Source organism: Petromyzon marinus, chromosome 2, assembly GCF_048934315.1.
Source record: "Petromyzon marinus isolate PM22_M1 ecotype Great Lakes invasive population chromosome 2, UKy_Petmar_22M1.pri1.0, whole genome shotgun sequence".
NCBI lineage: Eukaryota > Metazoa > Chordata > Hyperoartia > Petromyzontiformes > Petromyzontidae > Petromyzon > Petromyzon marinus.
Window position 1 is genome coordinate 10,872,543 of NC_133668.1, and position 17,350 is coordinate 10,889,892.

A 17,350-nucleotide genomic window follows, 5' to 3' on the forward strand; every position below is an offset into this window, starting at 1 on the left:
AACTGGAACACGTACACCAAACTCTCAAGATGAATGGATATTCATACCACATAATCCGTAAAGCTATCACCCCAACCGTTGGGAAAGAACCATCTCAGGACCCAATCAAAACCATCACCTTGCCACACATAGCAGGGGTCACTAAAAATATTTTGAAAATCGTGAGCAAACACAAGATCCACGGCAAGACCAATACCTCGGCCATGGCTGATCATTGTTTTAATGCAGTGGGCTCACACAAAATTGATTTCTCTAAGACGAAGGTACTTTGCAAGCCTACTGGCTATCAACAAAGATTCGTTCATGAAGCCATCCATATATATAGACACAGACACAATTTCAACCGAGAAGATGGGTACAAACTGAGCAATCATTGGAAGGACGTGATTAACCAGTTTAAGTCATAATTGGCTGTGATGTTTCCATCCTTACTTCCGATGTTAGTAGTTATTTTCGACTATCTGGTTTTACATTAACAGGATAAATGTCTCACAATAACACAGCCACTGTCGCTTGTGTCCTTGATGTGGCGGTGGCTCTGCGATCTTACATTTACATGCTAATCTCTGACAATACAATGGCCACATGCCGTCGTCATGGAGGTAGCTCTCCGACCTTACATTTACATGCAAATTTCTCACTTTAACATCACTAGCCCCGTCCACTTCGTTTATGATCCTTGAGCTACACCCATTTAAAACCTTTAAAAACAGCTTGCCTCAGCAGCTTTCCCACTCTTTTTTCTCCTGATGACGATTGCTCGTGTTGCGATCGAAACATAGTTTTTTGTTATTTTGTTATTTTCTTTGAACCTATCTACGTGACTTTACCGAAAGACCCAAGAATACGTTAATTAATGTTCATACAATTTACTGGTTGTGAATTCTGCTTTATTGCAATAAGAATTGTATGCAAGTGCTATTGTACCTTCTAGTTTGCTTTGCAGCGTCTACATTTACAGACAAAATTAGGAATATAAATATATTACAGATGGCAAGTAAATAAATAAAATAAATGAGAATGATTATGGGAAGGCAATTTTAATTTCTTGGACATGTAATGAGAAAAATCGAGGAAATGTATATAATACTTTGACTGGGAAAATTATAGGCACAAGAAGCCGGGGAAGACATAATTTAGTGCATAAGCAATTAATGCAGTCAACATGCAGATAATTTATCACGTAGGCTTTCTCGACCAATATCGTCAATAATAAGAGGTTTTTGGGGTTAGATCACGTACATATATAAATGGCTTGGCTCTCCAACACACCGGTGTGCTGTACTAGTGACGAATTGGCATGTTCTGTTTACGTAACAACCCTTACGAGTTGGCTGTGTCGGGTGGTGGTGGGTTTAACGACATTTATATATCTACGCGATTGAACCCAAAACACCTCTATTATGGATACAGACATTAGATCAGTGGTTCTTAACCTGGGTTCGATCGAACCCCAGGGGTTCGGTGAGTCGATCTCAGGGGTTCGGCAGAGCCCCCGCCACGGAGGTCCGGACACACTTGAATTATTGTGTAAATTTGTGATGACACACACGGCCCGCTTGGCCATCACTGGCTGCAGATGATCATGCTACACTGCTTGGCCAATCAGCGCTGCGGGGAATTTAGTGCGTACTCAGTAGTCAACGTGTGACTGTTGTTGTCGTACGTCGTGTGATTTCTTTAATATTTTATCCATACTAACTATGTCGGGCAAAAGAAGAAAGTGGTCGGACGAATATGTACAACATGGATTCTCATGTATCACGGAACGTGATGGGAGTGAGCGTCCTATCTGCATGATTTGCAACGCCAAGTTGAGCAACTCTAGTCTTGCACCGGCAAAACTAAAGGAACACTTCTTGAAGCTGCATGGAGACGGGGAATACAAGAACACAACACTTGCTGAATTCAGGGTGAAGAGAGCCAGATTCGATGAAAGGGCCACTCTGCCTGCTCTTGGATTTGTACCTGTTAACAAACCGATCCTGACAGCATCGTACGAAGTTGCTTACCTGATCGCAAAGCAGGGCAAACCACACACCATTGGTGAAACACTTGTGAAACCAGCTGCATTAAAGATGGCGAATCTGATACTCGGAACAGCGGCCGAAGGTAAATTATCCCAAATTCCCCTTTCAAATGACACCGTCAGTGACAGAATAGAAGACATGAGTAAAGACATCTTGGCTCAAGTAGTCGCGGATCTGATTTCAAGCCCGGCAAAATTCAGCCTTCAACTCGACGAAACCACAGACGTTTCTGATCTAAGCCAGCTTGCTGTTTTTGTACGCTATGTGAAAGACGACATGATAAAAGAAGAGTTTTTATTTTGTAAGCCTCTTACAACAACAACAACAACAACGAAGGCAGCCGATGTGAAGAAGCTTGTGGATGACTTCTTCAGAGACAACAATCTTTCATGGGATATGGTTTCTGCAGTTTGTACGGACGGAGCTCCAGTCATGCTGGGAAGAAAGTCTGGTTTTGGTGCGCTAGTAAAGGCCGATGCACCACACATCATTGTGACGCATTGTATTCTGCACAGGCATACGTTGGCAACAAAAACCTTACCTCCAAAAATGGCAGAAGTATTAAAAACTGTGGTGGAATGTGTGAACTATGTGCGAAAAAGTGCTCTGAGGCACCGCATCTTCAGTGAGCTGTGTAAAGAAATGGGCTCTGAATTTGAGGTACTTCTGCTCCATTCTAATATTCGGTGGTTATCCCGGGGACAGGTGCTGAATCGTGTTTTTGCCATGTGTGTGGAATTAGCCCTGTTTTTGCAAGAGCACCAACACTGCCATGCAGATTGCTTCAAAAATCCTGAGTTCATTCTCATTTTAGCGTACATGGCTGATATATTCGCAGCTCTCAATCATCTCAATCAGCAGATGCAGGGTGGTGGAGTCAATATCATGGAAGCGGAAGAACACCTGAAGGCTTTTCAAAAAAAGCTACCGTTATGGAAACAACGAACAGAGAACAATAACTTCGCAAACTTCCCGCTTCTGGACGACTGTGCAAGTAAGATCGAAGATGTGTCTGGAATCGGAGATATTTCTGTATCCACGGAACTGAAGCAAACAATTGCCACGCACTTAGATGAGCTTGCAAAGTCTCTCGACGGATATTTCCCTACAAGAGAGTCATATCCAGCATGGGTGAGACAGCCGTTCACGTTTGCTGTTGAAACAGCAGATGTCAATGATGAATTCCTCGACGAAATCATTGAAATTCAGCAGAGCCAGGTTCAACAGCAACTCTTCAGAACAACAACGCTCTCAACGTTTTGGTGTCGACAAATGAACAAGTATCCAGTTATTGCTAAGAAAGCCCTGGATTTTTTTATACCATTTGTTACAACATATCTTTGTGAGCAATCCTTTTCGAGGATGCTGGACATAAAAACGAAGAAAAGGAACAGACTTTGCTGTGAAAATGACATGAGAGTGGCACTTGCCAAGGTGAAGCCACGCATATCTGAACTGATCTCTCAAAGGCAACAGCAGAAGTCACATTGATTTCCAGGCATGTAATTTGTTGTGAGTTTATGCATTGTGTTGGTTTTATTCTTTGAACAAGGTAATGTTCATGCACGGCTCATTTTGTGTACCAGTAAAAAACATATCTATGTCTTGAATTTGAAAAAAATCACATTTTATTTTTCACTAAAGAGGGGTTCGGTGAATGCGCATATGAAACTGGTGGGGTTCGGTACCTCCAACAAGGTTAAGAACCACTGCATTAGATCCTTATGGCGGGACCCCGAGGTCCTGAATAAACGGCAGTTTAATCGTAATTAATTTATTTTTGGCGACTCCATCCCACCGCACACATAAACGCCGCGACCCACCAGAAATCAATCCTCTCGTTCTTCACCAAGCACCCGTCGTTGCCAAAATTTCTGTAGTCATAAACAAAACTTTGAAACTTTGATTAGCGCATCATGTAGAGCTCGTCGAGAGGAATAAATTCGCAAAGCAGTTTATGCGAGAGCCAGGGGCTTGTGGGACCCCGGGGTCCCGCCATTAGGTTCATTTGAACAATTTGATTCAACTGGGAGCATCTAATGCAAAGTTCTTGAGTAATATCAAGTACAGAGCTAAATGGAAGGCCATGATTGTCAGCATGGCACGGAGAGATTGTAGTATATTTTAAAATGCTTGCTCTGTCCATCGTGGATGCACCACTGCATACACACACCGGTTTTGTAGGACATATACAATCAACCCGGGCTACCTCAGCAGAAAGCTTAATGTTCAAATAACCACACTCACAACCATGGATAAAATATTTCTGCACGCACAACATCACCCAGCTGGCAATCACATCACCGTGTACAAATTGGTACTGATAGGGTTTTAGATTGCCAGATTTTTTTTTATCTCCAAATGATGTTTTGCATATGCATCAACACATTTGTGCCAGTGTTTTTCACCCATAAAATATGCTTTGGGTTGAAACGCTGCTAAGATCTGCTTGGCAGCCAAAAAATACGTTGGTGTTTAACATGCACTGCTTCACAGAGGAATCTAAGTCTCATACAGCAACTCATGCATATCTCTGATTGTAATCTTATAAGAAGCGCTGCCGCATACATATGAGACGTTTTATAATTAAGGCATGGGTGCATCCCAAGCGAAGGGAGCAATGTGTTGCATGTTTTTTTCTGAAGATGTTGAGTGGGGAAGATTGCTTTATTACTCTTATATTATCTCTTTTTATCATTGGCTATTTTCCATCTTAATCTGCAAAAAGCCACAGCCTTAGTGGAGACTTTACGAATAAAAAAACAAATCCGAGTGAATGTGATGAAGCAGATTGAATTGTTTGGTCGAAGTTTAAACTAGTGCGAGACCGTTTCCTCTGATGCACTTGTGTTGACGCTCATAATCCTCAGACAGATAAAAAAAAACATAGACTGTTCTGTCCCACGGCAGATAGGGAGTGTGTTTATACAGGAACTTCCTGATATGAGGGTGTTGAGTTTGATCACGTGACCAGGAAGTTCCGGGTTAAAGGTATTTAAGCCCCGAGCCCAGTAGGGGGTGCCAGCCATTACACAGAGTCCAATATCGAGGCACAAATAGCGTCTCAGTGAAGCCAGGTGCATCTGTTCATTGCAGGACTTTAAGAAGCATTGTCTGTAAATTCGTTTATGTTCTTATAATACTGGAACTGCTGTTATAATATTGTGATTGCTGTTCTAATGCTGTAAACGCCCTTATAATGCTGTGAAATTGTTACGATGGATATGGGGCCGAGTTAACAACAAAGCCTGCCACACTTGTGCCCTTGTAACTTTAATGTGTTCTTGAGAGCAAGGATGAAGAAACACATTCCTGCGGAGGGAGCTGGTAGGAACGTTGGGTTGCTTGGTCAATGGCCAGGGTCAACGGCGGCACCACGTGGTGTATTCCGCAAATATGCCTGACTGTGAGGGCGGGCACAAGCCACCCAGCCCCACCCTCCCCACCCAGCTCCTCACCACCCTCCCCACCCAGCTCCTCCCCACCCTCCCCTCCCCACCCAGCCCCTCCCCACCCAGCCCCTCCCCACCCTCCCCTCCCCAACCAGCCCCTCCCTCTCCACCCAGCCCCACCCCTCCCATTTTTGGATGAACGACGGACGGACACAGTCATCCCCTGTGGGCTGGTGTAACCAGGAGGTTCCTACCAATAATATTTCGTCCATAGTTCAGTGTTATATGCAGTACTGTACATTCAGGCTGAGTATGGTGATTACATGAAGTGACCTACAATAATGCTCAAATTAACAGAGCATTTAATTCCAAATCAAGATCGAAACAATACTGCCGAAAGTGATCAAAACAATTAAAATACCATACATCTCTGGAGTTACTGACAAATTAGCCCGTGTTTTGCAAAAGCAAAACATTAAAGTGAGATTTGCTACGGTACACAAATTCAAAAACGAGTGTCTTGTACTAAAGATGAATTACAGAAGTTAACAACAGAAGGTGTATATCGGATCAATTGCTTATGTCAGCGGTCCCCAACCTTTTTGGCACCAGAGACCGATTTCGTGGAAGACAATCTTTTCACGGACCGGGGTGGGGGGGTCATCATTGGGTCTTTCCCCCTTTTCAAAGAAGCTCTCCAGCGATGTTTGTTTTTTACTCATTTTGGCTACTAGGGGTCAGCTTGTGGGCTTACCAAAACTGTGACTGAGACAAGTGCGCAGTGAGGGAAAGAGGCGTGGATGTAAGTGGTAAATAAAATAATGGGCGGGCCACGCACGGACTCACCACTCACCTCCTGCTGTGCGGCCCGGTTCCTAACAGGCCACGGACCGGTACCGGTCCGCGCCGGGGGGTTGGGGACCCTTGGCTTATGTGGTAAGTATTATATTAGACAGGCGGGACGTAACATTAGCGTAAGACTAAAAAGAACACCAAAGGAACATTAAATTCTCCCAAACACAGCTGTCAGCAGTGGCAGAGCATGCTTGCCAACAAGGACATTTGATTGATTTTGATAACGTTGAAGTGTTATGCAGAACTAATTATTGCTGACCAAGATTAGTTAGAGATCAATTTAAATTTAGAAGAATTCAAATAATTTAAATCGCTGTGATAGCTATAGACTCATTCCAGCCTGGAAGCATATTATTAAGTTACTAGTGGGAAGTACCCGGCGTTGCCCGAGGGAAAAATATATTTCAAAACTTGTCTTAAAAACAGGTGTTAAGATGTTAAAACACCAAACTGAAATATTTTACAAGGAATCACGTCAGCATTAACCACAATGCTTGTGGTCAGAATGCAAACAAAAAACATACTCTGATAATATATGCATTGTCCTTGAAACTGATTAGTCCACACCTGAGACAGCTTTCTTTTGAGCCTAGTCTCAAAACGGTGTTAGACCAGAGGACGCCAAAAGGCGTACAGCCCAAGACAATGCACTATCAGAGTAATGAGAGCTCGGGGTGAGCATCTACATCATGGGATCTCTTAACACCTGTTTTGTTGCCAGAAAAAAGGGGAAAAACCTATTATCATATTTTGGTAGTGGCAAAGGAGAATTTTTCTCAGTCTTGTGTGTATTTATTTTGCATTTTAAATGCAAATACGATTTTTTCCCGATTGAGTGTGCATTGCTAGGGGCAACCTTCGGTCACCGTGCGAGTTTCGTCCACACACAGACACACAGACAGACACACAGACAGACAGACAAAAAATGACGTTTATAGGTAAGACTAGCGGGAAGTAATCGACTTTTCCCCGCCGAAAAATATATTTAAAAACTTATCTTAAAAACATTACATATACATACACAGATACTAAGCTATTGTGAAAGCCTGATGGGCCGTTTGTCCATTTCTCCACCAACAAAATGATGAGAGGCTTGCAGAAGTCTAAAAAGTTATAGAAAGTGGGGGGTAAATAGTTGATATGAAAGGTTTCCGAAAATTGTCGACCTCCCCCCCTAAAAAAATAGTTTTACCCCCCGCGTAGGTATATATGCACCTACACACCCTACATACAATAGAGTAAGTAGTATCTACCGACTCGATAGCAGTAACTACTAACTCTATAGTAGTATCTGCTGACTCTATACTAGTATCCACTGACTACAGTAGTAACTACTAACTCTATAGCAGTATCTACTGACTCCATTTTAGTATCTACTGACTATAGCAGTAGCTACTGACTGTAGTAATATCTACTGACTGTATAGTAATAGTATCTACCAACTCCATAGCATTATCTACTAACACTACAGGAGTGCATACCGACTGTGGTGGAACCTGCTATCACTACAGCAGTGCATACCGACTGTGGTGGTACCTGCTATGACTCCAGCAGTGCATACCGACTTTGGTGAACCTGCTTTCACTACAGCAGTGCATACTAACTGTGGTTCTACCTGCTATCACTAGAACAGTACATATCGACTGTGGTGGTACCTGCTATCACTACAGCAGTGCATACCAACTGTGGTGGTACCTCCTGTCACTGCAGCTGTTCAAACCGACAGTGGTAGAACCTGTTATCACTGCAGCAGTGTATCCTGACTTTGGTGGTACCTGCTTTAACTATAGCAGTGCATACCCACTGTGGTGTTCTTGCTATCACTACTGCAGTGCATACCGACTTTGTTGGTTCCTGCTTTCAACACAGCAGTGCATACTGACTGTGGTAGTACCTGCTATCACTACAGCTGTGCGTACTGACTGTGGGGATACCTGCTATCAGGGCAGCAGTGCATACTGAGTGTGGTGGTACCTGCTTTAACTACAGCAGTGCATACCCACTGTGGTGGTTCCTGCTATCACTACAGCAGTGCATACCGACTTTGGTGGTACCTGCTTTCACTACAGCAGGACATACCGACTGTGGTGGTACCTACTATGACTCCAGCAGTGCATACCGACTTTGGTGAACCTTCTTTCACTACAGTAGTGCATACTGACTATGGTGGAATTTGATATCACTGCAGCAGTGCATACTGACTGGTGGAACTTGCTATCACTGCAGCAGTGCATAATAACTGTGGTGGATACCTGCTATCACTACAGCAGTGCATACTGACTTTGGTGGTGCCTTATATGACTACAGCAGTGCATACCGACTTTTGTGGAACCTGCTTTCACGACAGCAGTACATGCTGACTGCGGTGGCACCTGGTATCACTACAGCAGTGCATACTGAATGTGGTGGTGCCTCCTTTAACTACAGCAGTGCATACAGAGTGTGGTGGATGCAGCTATCACGACATCACTGCCTAATAACTGGTGGTACCTGCTATCACTGCAGCAGCGCATACTGACTGTGGTGGTACCTGCTATGACTACAGCAGTGCATACCGACTTTGGTGGAACCTGCTTTCACTACAGCAGTGCATAATGACTGTGGTGGTACCTGCTTTAATTACAGCATTGCATACCGACTGTGGTGGTTCCTGCTATCACTTCAGCAGTGCATACTGACTGTGGTGGTACCTGCTATCAAAGTAGTACATGCTGACTATAGCAATATATATCGACTCTATAGCACATCTACTAACTTGACAGAGTGCTATCGTGAGGCCTATTCCCGTGCAGAGCCCCCGGCCTCGTCTAGATTGCCCAGCCGGCCGAGGTGGCACCTTGGCAGGCTGGGGGCTGGGCCGCTACCCCCGCCCCCCCACTATCCCCCTTCCAGCTCTATAATAATAGTATCTAAGTGCTATTAAATAAGTATCTACCAACCCTATACTAGTACGTGCACCCTATAGTTAGAAGTGGATGGCTTCACTATTCTGGCAAATCGCTCGAAGATGCTGGATGTAATTTCCAGCAAAACGTTGTACACACCGGTGGGCTAATGTAGTGAATTATTTGTCTTTTGTCAATGTGACTCATTTTTTTACTGATTGGCTGTGCCGGGTGGTGGAGGGTTGAGACACATTCATAAATAACGCGATCTAACCCATAAACCTTTATTACGAATAATACTTTTTGACTCCCCCATTGTCTACTCCTACATTAGCACTGGCTGACTCGCTCCTCCTCCCAACTCTCGTCCCCCGCCCACTCACTTTGTAAACCCTTATAAGCAGTTGCATTTGGAGGCTTGCCCTCTCTTTCTGTCCGCCTGATGCAGACTGCTTGTGTTGCGATCGAAACATTGTGGGTTTTTTTGCCTTTATTATTTTCAATTTATTATTTTTATTTGCATTTTTTATTTAATTAATTTTTATTTCATTCTTTTTATTTTCTATCTACGTGACTTTACCGAAAGAACCAAAAATATGAATAATACTGGTCGCGAAAGCCTACGTTTTAAACTAAAGTGACCTTATTTAACACATCAGCTTATTCTCTTGTCTAGCTTATCAGTGCTAATGTAGGTGCCTGGTCCATCCAGGACCTATTGTTGAGATTCATGTTATCTAAGACAATGTTACGATGCTGCAGTGTTCATTCATTTGATTGATATTGCAAGTATTAATGGATGCTGTATTTTGTGTTCTGTTTTTCCATCAGTTTTACCTCGTTGAAAGTCATTGAAACTTATTGATGCTCATCGAAACTCATTTATGTTCATTAATGCTCATTTATTAAATACGTTAGAGTCAGATGTTCACCATTGCTCTGACGATTTATTGAATGCGAGGTTAACTACTCGGATAGTGGTGCAACGCGCATACAGGGAGGCCGAGACACAGACCTACACACATAAATACAACTATCTCAAATATCCATATGGACAAGTACTATTAGCAACTACCTATTAAGGCTGACATGGCACACAAAGGGGTTGTGTGGCCAGCGATACGTCTGGCCACCTATGTCTCCCTCGTCCTGATGTTTATACACTGAATCAGGTATACACATTTGTTTATGGCTGAGTTGACCTAGAGGAAACCCTGCGACCTAGGGGATGCCCAGGACTGGTTCAGATGATCGTCACTGGTGTTGACCGTAAGCGGCATCGAACTCGGGTCACCGGGTTCGTAGCGCAGTGCGCTGACCATTGCACTACTGCTCCCCTCCACGCACGTGCACACACGATTCCACAGGTGCAGGCGGCTGGACCCCTGCACACAACGACCAGACACCCTGGCTACAGCTGGAGCTGTCTGGCCGAGCGGAGGTCACGGCGCTCGCCACTCAAGGCCTCTATGGCAGCTCGGACTGGGCGTCCAGCTACCTACTGCTCTATGGAGACTCGGCGAGGAACTGGAGGCAGTACCAGGAGGACGGAAACGCTTGGGTTTGTGCACAGTCCACAACCACTTTGTTTGGCCACATTTAACAAATGATCTAGTGACATCGCGTCGACAGTGGTGCACAACCACAAATGACATAAAACTCAACATTCGTCAATAAGATTGTGGCTTAAAAGGACATAAACATGTCAAATATGACGTATTGGGCAATGACCCTTCTTCCTGTGCTATGAAAAAGGGCCATTTCCTAAAACGTCGCCTGTTATTTTGATACATGTGTTGTTGCTTTTTGGTTTGACATGAAGGATAACTATTGGCATGAAAGCTAACATGTGAATTAATTTTTCCACGATGACAAGACACGACATCTGCCGTGGAGATGCAGCGATGAAGTCAACTGATGTATGTGCAAGTGCTCGGCGGATTGTTGTATTGCAGGATAGTGGAGGATGGCGATGGTTTGGGGAGGCCTCCATCCAACAGTGAATTGATCATGGCTGTTAATGATGATTTTTATGAAGAAATGTAAGAAGTTATACACGGGTTTAAAGTAAAATTTGTAGATGGCCTTCATAACCAATTAAGAGCTGGTTGAGATGAGTGTCTTTTGAAAATATACAAGGAAAATATATTTTTAAAAATACAAAGTACGAAGTTTACATTATGAGACCTCCTTTGCCAATAACAAGATTTAGTAATAGGTTTTACCCTTTTAACTGGCACAAAAAACTGACACCTTTATTCAAGGCATCATGTCTGCAATAACCGCAACACAAGCAGTCAAAATGCAAACAAAAAGACAACTCTGATAATAATATGATGATGCCTTGAATAAAGGTGTCAGTTTTTTGTGCCAGTTAAAAGGGTAAAACCTATTACTATATCTTTTTACTGGCAAAGGAGGTCTCATAATGTAAATGCTCACCCCGAGCCCTCAATACTCTGATAGTGTGCTGTTTTTGAGCTGTACGCCTTTTGGCGTCTTCTGGTCCAACACCAGTGGAGACTAGGCTCTAAAGAAAGCCGTCTCGGGTGTGGACCATTCAAATTCAAGGACAGTGCATATTATTATCAGAGTTGTCTTTTTGTTTGCATTTTGACTGCTTGTGTTGTGGTTATTGCAGACATGATGCCTTGAATAAAGGTGTCAGTTTTTTTGTGCCAGTTAAAAGGGTAAAACCTATTACTAAAGTACGAAGTTACAGAAAAAATAATTTAACCAGAAATATTAGTGCGTCAAAATAATTCAATGTTACCATTCTTATCTTATATACTCTATGAATGTCAACTGTGTAAACACAAATATAACTGCTACACATTGCAATAACAGTCCTTAAGTGTTAAAAACCCCTCATATAGACACGGATTTGTTTTTCTTGATATAGCTGCTGACACTGTTCGCAGATGTGAGATGTATTGCTTATCATTGGAAAACATTTGTTAAAGCTTAAAGTGATTAGTATACAACACAATGCGAGCGTCACATTGTGGTGCAGAATTATTTTAAAGGCTTTCATATCTAGTACATATGCGGCAAATCCCAGATGTGTATGGTGTTTAAACGATGAGCCAGAAATTAGTTAGCCTTCAAGGACTCATTTGGTATCAGGGAAGACATATTTGGTATGAAGAATGATGTCCAGAAATCGCTTGCTTCGTATCTCGATATAATTACATGAGATACATTAACCAATAATAAACTGATTTTAATGATATCAGCTGGTCAACCGAAGTTCATCGCAGCCCTGTGGATTTGTAATAAATTTGAATGAAACCCAATTAGATGCTTTTCATACATAATCAGAGAAAGTCTAGCTCAATTTACCTTGTATTGGGAGCCAGCAGTCATTCGATATGTCACTTTCACAGTTTGTAAAGTTTCACTTTGCCTTATTATGAGGCCTGACTGAGTGATTATAGACTTTCGATTTAAAGCTTTCGTGACTGCAGGGATTCATCTTCTTGGTTCTTTCGGTAAAGTCACGTAGAAGGGAAAATAATAAAATAATAAAAATTAAACATAATAAAATAAAATTCTCATGACGTTTCGGCCACAACACAAGTAGCCTTCCTCAGGTGAAGAAACAGAGCTGTCGGAAAGACGGCGCTCCAATGAACACTGCTAAGCTTGGCAGCGTATTTTAAGCTGGGTGGGAGGAACAGAGCGCCTTGACAAAGGAGTTTACATATCAACAGAAGAATTTAGCATTATAGTAGCTGTGTTAATGTGAGAGATTAGCAGGATGTTAAAGTCAGAAATTAGCATGTAACTGGGAGATTAGCATGATGTTAGTGTGAGGGATTAGCATGTAACTGGTCACGGAAGTAGCTATGTTAAAGTCAGAGTTTACATATCAACAGAGGCATTTAGTATATTGACGCTAAATAACTGCAACTACCCAACTATCATACAATAAACAGATGTGAAAGAACTAAATAGAAACTACATCAATATAGTCAATGTAATCAATATATTATCCAATAAGTTGAGCTATTAACATAAAGTAACTGGGTATACAGTACACTATATAATGAATACCATATAGTAAACTGATAAAAAAACTAAAATATAAACTATATCAATATTATCAATAAACTCAATATACTCTCCAATCAGCTGAGCTACTAACAATAAGTCATACATTACAATTCTATGTTGAAAAAAGTGGTGGTTTATTTTGTATTTTTTCCTCAACGTTAGCACCACGGAAAGCGACGAGCTTTGTTCAGACGGACGAGTCCATCTATGCTCGGAACAGAGGAGGAGGGAGAGAGAGAGAGAGAAACAGCCACGATGCGCTGCTCTGTCCTGTGTTGCGTTACAACTATGCTATAAACTACTACTATACATTACAATATTATATCTTCCAACCTAAACTACATTGTATGATATCGTATACACAGCCCAATGTAAGCTCTAACATTATGCATTATATTGATATGCCTCCAACTAAACTTTTTTCTACATTACACGGCTATACACCGTAATATACACCGCCATAGACAAACCCCACCATTGAATTATACAATGCGTTACTATACACTACCCTATACTTTAGACTATAAAAATATTAGACTTGTAATATTACACTATGTATTATTCTACCAACCCTACTGTATACCACACTGCTGTATATTCACTATACAATTAGGATACTATATATTGCCTTATGAATTATGTTAAACATTACACTGTTATACTATTTATTATTATACAATATGCTATAAACCATACTATTGACCGTCGTGTGAAAGGTACTAAGAGGCAGTGCCAGCGAATGGACTGCGGTCTGAAAGTCACTGTAAAATACAATCAATCAAGAACCGAAATGGTGTATCACGTCTTTCCAATGATTACTAAGCCATAATCCATCTTCTCGTTCAAATTGTCTCTGTGTTTGTATATGTGGATGGCCTCATGAACGAATCTCTCATGGTAGCCGGATGGCTTGCAGAGAACCTCCGTTTTGGAGAAGTCAATGTCATGTGAGCCCACTGAATTATAACAGTGATCTGCCACGGCTGAGGTGTTCGTCCTACCGTGTTTCAAGTCTGCTTTATGTTCACGTCGTTTGGTTTCTCCAATGTAACTGCTACCACAGAGGCAACTTAGATTGTAGATGCCCGGGTAGTGTATGTCTGGAACCACATCTTTTACAGACGGGACCATATCACGAATTTTATGTACTGTGTTGAATCGGACCTGGATCTTGAGTTTATTGATAATATTGATATAGTTTATATTTTAGTTTTTTATCAGTTTACTATATGGTATTCATTATATAGTGTACTGTACACCCAGTTACTTTATGTTAATAGTTCAGCTTATTGGAGAATATATTGAGTACATTGATTATATTGATGCAGTTTATATTTAGTTCTTTCACATCGGCTCTAACGAGAGCCTCGGTTGAGCGTCCCCCAGGTGCTGTCCCAGTTTTCAGATCTTCAGATGTCTTCAAGCTTGAGTTGGTGAGTACTGCCTCGATCGTCCCGAGGGCTGCCCTTTTATCCCCAGGTCAGGGTCACCCCTCCCTTCATGCCCCCCCCCCTAGAACTTTCTGAAAAGTCTTATCTTAAGGGGGAAGTGGTGGGGGGGGGTCCCCCTCCCCCTCAGTCCCCATCTCTGGGGGCTCTGGGGTGTCAACCTCCGGTCACGGGGGGGGGGGGGGGAAGGCTCTTATCTATAGGGGTCTTAGGAAGTGGTGGGGGGGGTCCCCCTCCCCCTCAGCCCCCACTCCTGTTGGCCCGTGAGCGTGGTGGGTCAGCTGCCCACAGCTCCTTGTTACGGCGCAATATCTAGATGAAATGCAAAACTCATTCTCTATTTTATGAACACATTGTCTGCCTTAAAAGGTTTTTCAAAGTGGTTGCTTATTATGTTGCTTTATTTACGCTCTAACATTTTAAGCATCTTGGCTATGCAGTATCAGGTTTATTATTTTATCACTGAGGAAATTGTGTTACATGACCATTGTTTAATTCCAATTACCTTTCAATTAATTATAAATTAAACAAACTATTGTCAATTCGTATTTTAAATTGTGTTCTGATTGAATGGTTTTAATAAGAAGGCTTATTATAATGTCAACGTTTATTCATAACACACCATATTAAAGTTTACTCTAAATTAATAAACGGTTGTGCCTCAACTTCTTCATTTTCATACGTGTTTTTTTAAATGTACTTAAGCTTGCAGGTATTTGTTCATTTAAGGCTAGCTGATGTCATTAAAGTCAGAGATTACACTATGTAACAGATTTGTTTTGTTCCTGGGTAGTAAGTGTTATTTACAAATTGCTCATGCCTCAAAAGTACAGAAAATGCCTATTATTCCCCACAAACTTTGCTTTTGTGATCAGGACAGTGATATTTTGAAATTTACTTATTTTCCAGAACATTCCAGATAGATTCAGTGCTGAGTAAACTTGGAGTAACTTCTAGGACATTCCTGAACTTTCCAGTCATATAAATAGTAGTATAATATAAATAGTAGCATTAATACAGGGGCCTTAAGCCCATCAGTTAAGTTTAGTTCCAGCTGCCTCAGTAGATACATATCTGCATTTTTTTGAGATGGCATCAAGAGGCTGCAACCATCCGGCAGACACATTTTGCTGTCTGCGGCTAATTTATCAAGACAAGAGCGAAAAAGTACTCTCTGGAAGCATCTGCTAAGATGTGTGAGGCCTACAAGGCATATTTCGGCATGCCTGTCCGGGATCAAGACAAACCCTGGGCACCTCATTTCACCTGTGAGCATTGCAAAAAAAAACTCTGGAAGGTAAGATGGAGAATTGTTGCTCGTAATTTTACGTTATAAAATTTGTACTAATATGTAAAATTGTAAAAGTTTTTAATTTTAAAATGTTTTACAATTTTCAATGTTATTGAAAAAAATATATCCTATATGAAAAATGTTGTGAGGATCTCTTACACATTAGTCATGGGTGAAATAAATGTATTTTTGTAGGATGCTACAGAGGGGAAAAGAGAGCCATGAAGTTCGCTATCCCAAGAATTTGGCGGGAACCCACTGACCACTCAAGCAACTGCTTCTTCTGAATGGTGGACCCTTCCAAACGTCGGACTGGCAAGGATGCACCTGGTATCACGTATCCGGACCTTCCTTCATCCATCGCCCCGGTGCCACACTGCCATGAGCTCTCCGTACCCACTCCTCTGGAGAGAGAGCAGCCGTCTTTAGAAGAGAGCAGCAAGTTAGAAACCATGGAAGACGTAGATCCAGATGACAATTTCAGAGGTGGAGCTGAGGAGAGAAACCCATACTACCCCAACCAAAAATACCTCAACGACTTGATCAGAGATCTTGATTTCACCAAGTCCAATACCGAGCTTTTGACATCTGGGCTCAAGCAGTGGAACTTGTTGGATGAAAGTGTGCAAGTCGCAGATCAGAGGAAGTGTCACTAACCTTTTTGCAGCTTCTTGACCCATTAAGATGCGTGTTATGCTTCGGCCGCAATGTGACCAGTCTGTTCGAGGCAATCAGAATCGCCTGTAACCAGAATGAGTGGCGCCTCTTCACTGACAGCTTATTCAGGAGCCTCAAAGCCGTGCTGCTCTATAATGGTAACAAGTACCCGTCTATTTCCCTGGCTCACTCGGTGCACCTCAAAGAGGATTACAACAGCATCAAGACGTTGCTCGACGCCTTGAAGTATTATGAGTATAGCTGGGAGGTCATTGGAGACTTCAAAATGGTGGAATTTCTGATGGGTCTCCAAGGCGGTTTTACAAAGTTTCCCTGCTATCTTTGCCTTTGGGACAGCAGGGACACCAAGGCGCACTACCACAGCCGGGACTGGCCACAGCGGACCAAGTTATCTGTGGGAAGGAACAACGTCAAGTGGGAGCCACTGGTGGACCCCCGGAAGGTGCTGATGCCACCACTGCACATCAAATTGGGCCTTATGAAACGATTTGTCAGAGCTGTAGATAAGGAGTCGGCAGCCTTCAAGTACCTTCAAGGCTTCTTCCCTAAGCTGTCTGAGGCAAAGGTCAAAGCCGGTGTCTTTGTTAGACCACAGATAAATAAGATCCTGGAGTGCAATGAATTCCCCAAGAAGCTCACTAGTAAGGAGAAGCAGGTTGGGACAGCTTTGTCGCAGTGGTTCGTGGCTTCCTGGGCAATCACAAGGTTGAAAACT

The 17,350-nt window shown here is 42.4% G+C and overlaps 1 protein-coding gene across 4 annotated transcripts in view; it reads left to right on the top strand.

Annotated features, from left to right (window-relative positions):
* The window catches only part of LOC116947701 (contactin-associated protein-like 2), a 153,975-nt gene that overhangs the window by 40,635 nt on the left and 95,990 nt on the right, over window positions 1-17,350 (top strand). For all 4 annotated transcript variants that reach the window (XR_004403718.2, XR_004403717.2, XR_012945316.1 and 1 more), the window contains exon 3: window positions 10,530-10,723. Coding sequence is in view for 1 of the 4 variants with exons in the window: in XM_032963715.2 (XP_032819606.2) it covers window positions 10,530-10,723 (194 nt within the window). In the remaining 3 variants the exon portion in view is untranslated. The remainder of the gene's footprint in view (window positions 1-10,529; window positions 10,724-17,350) is intronic.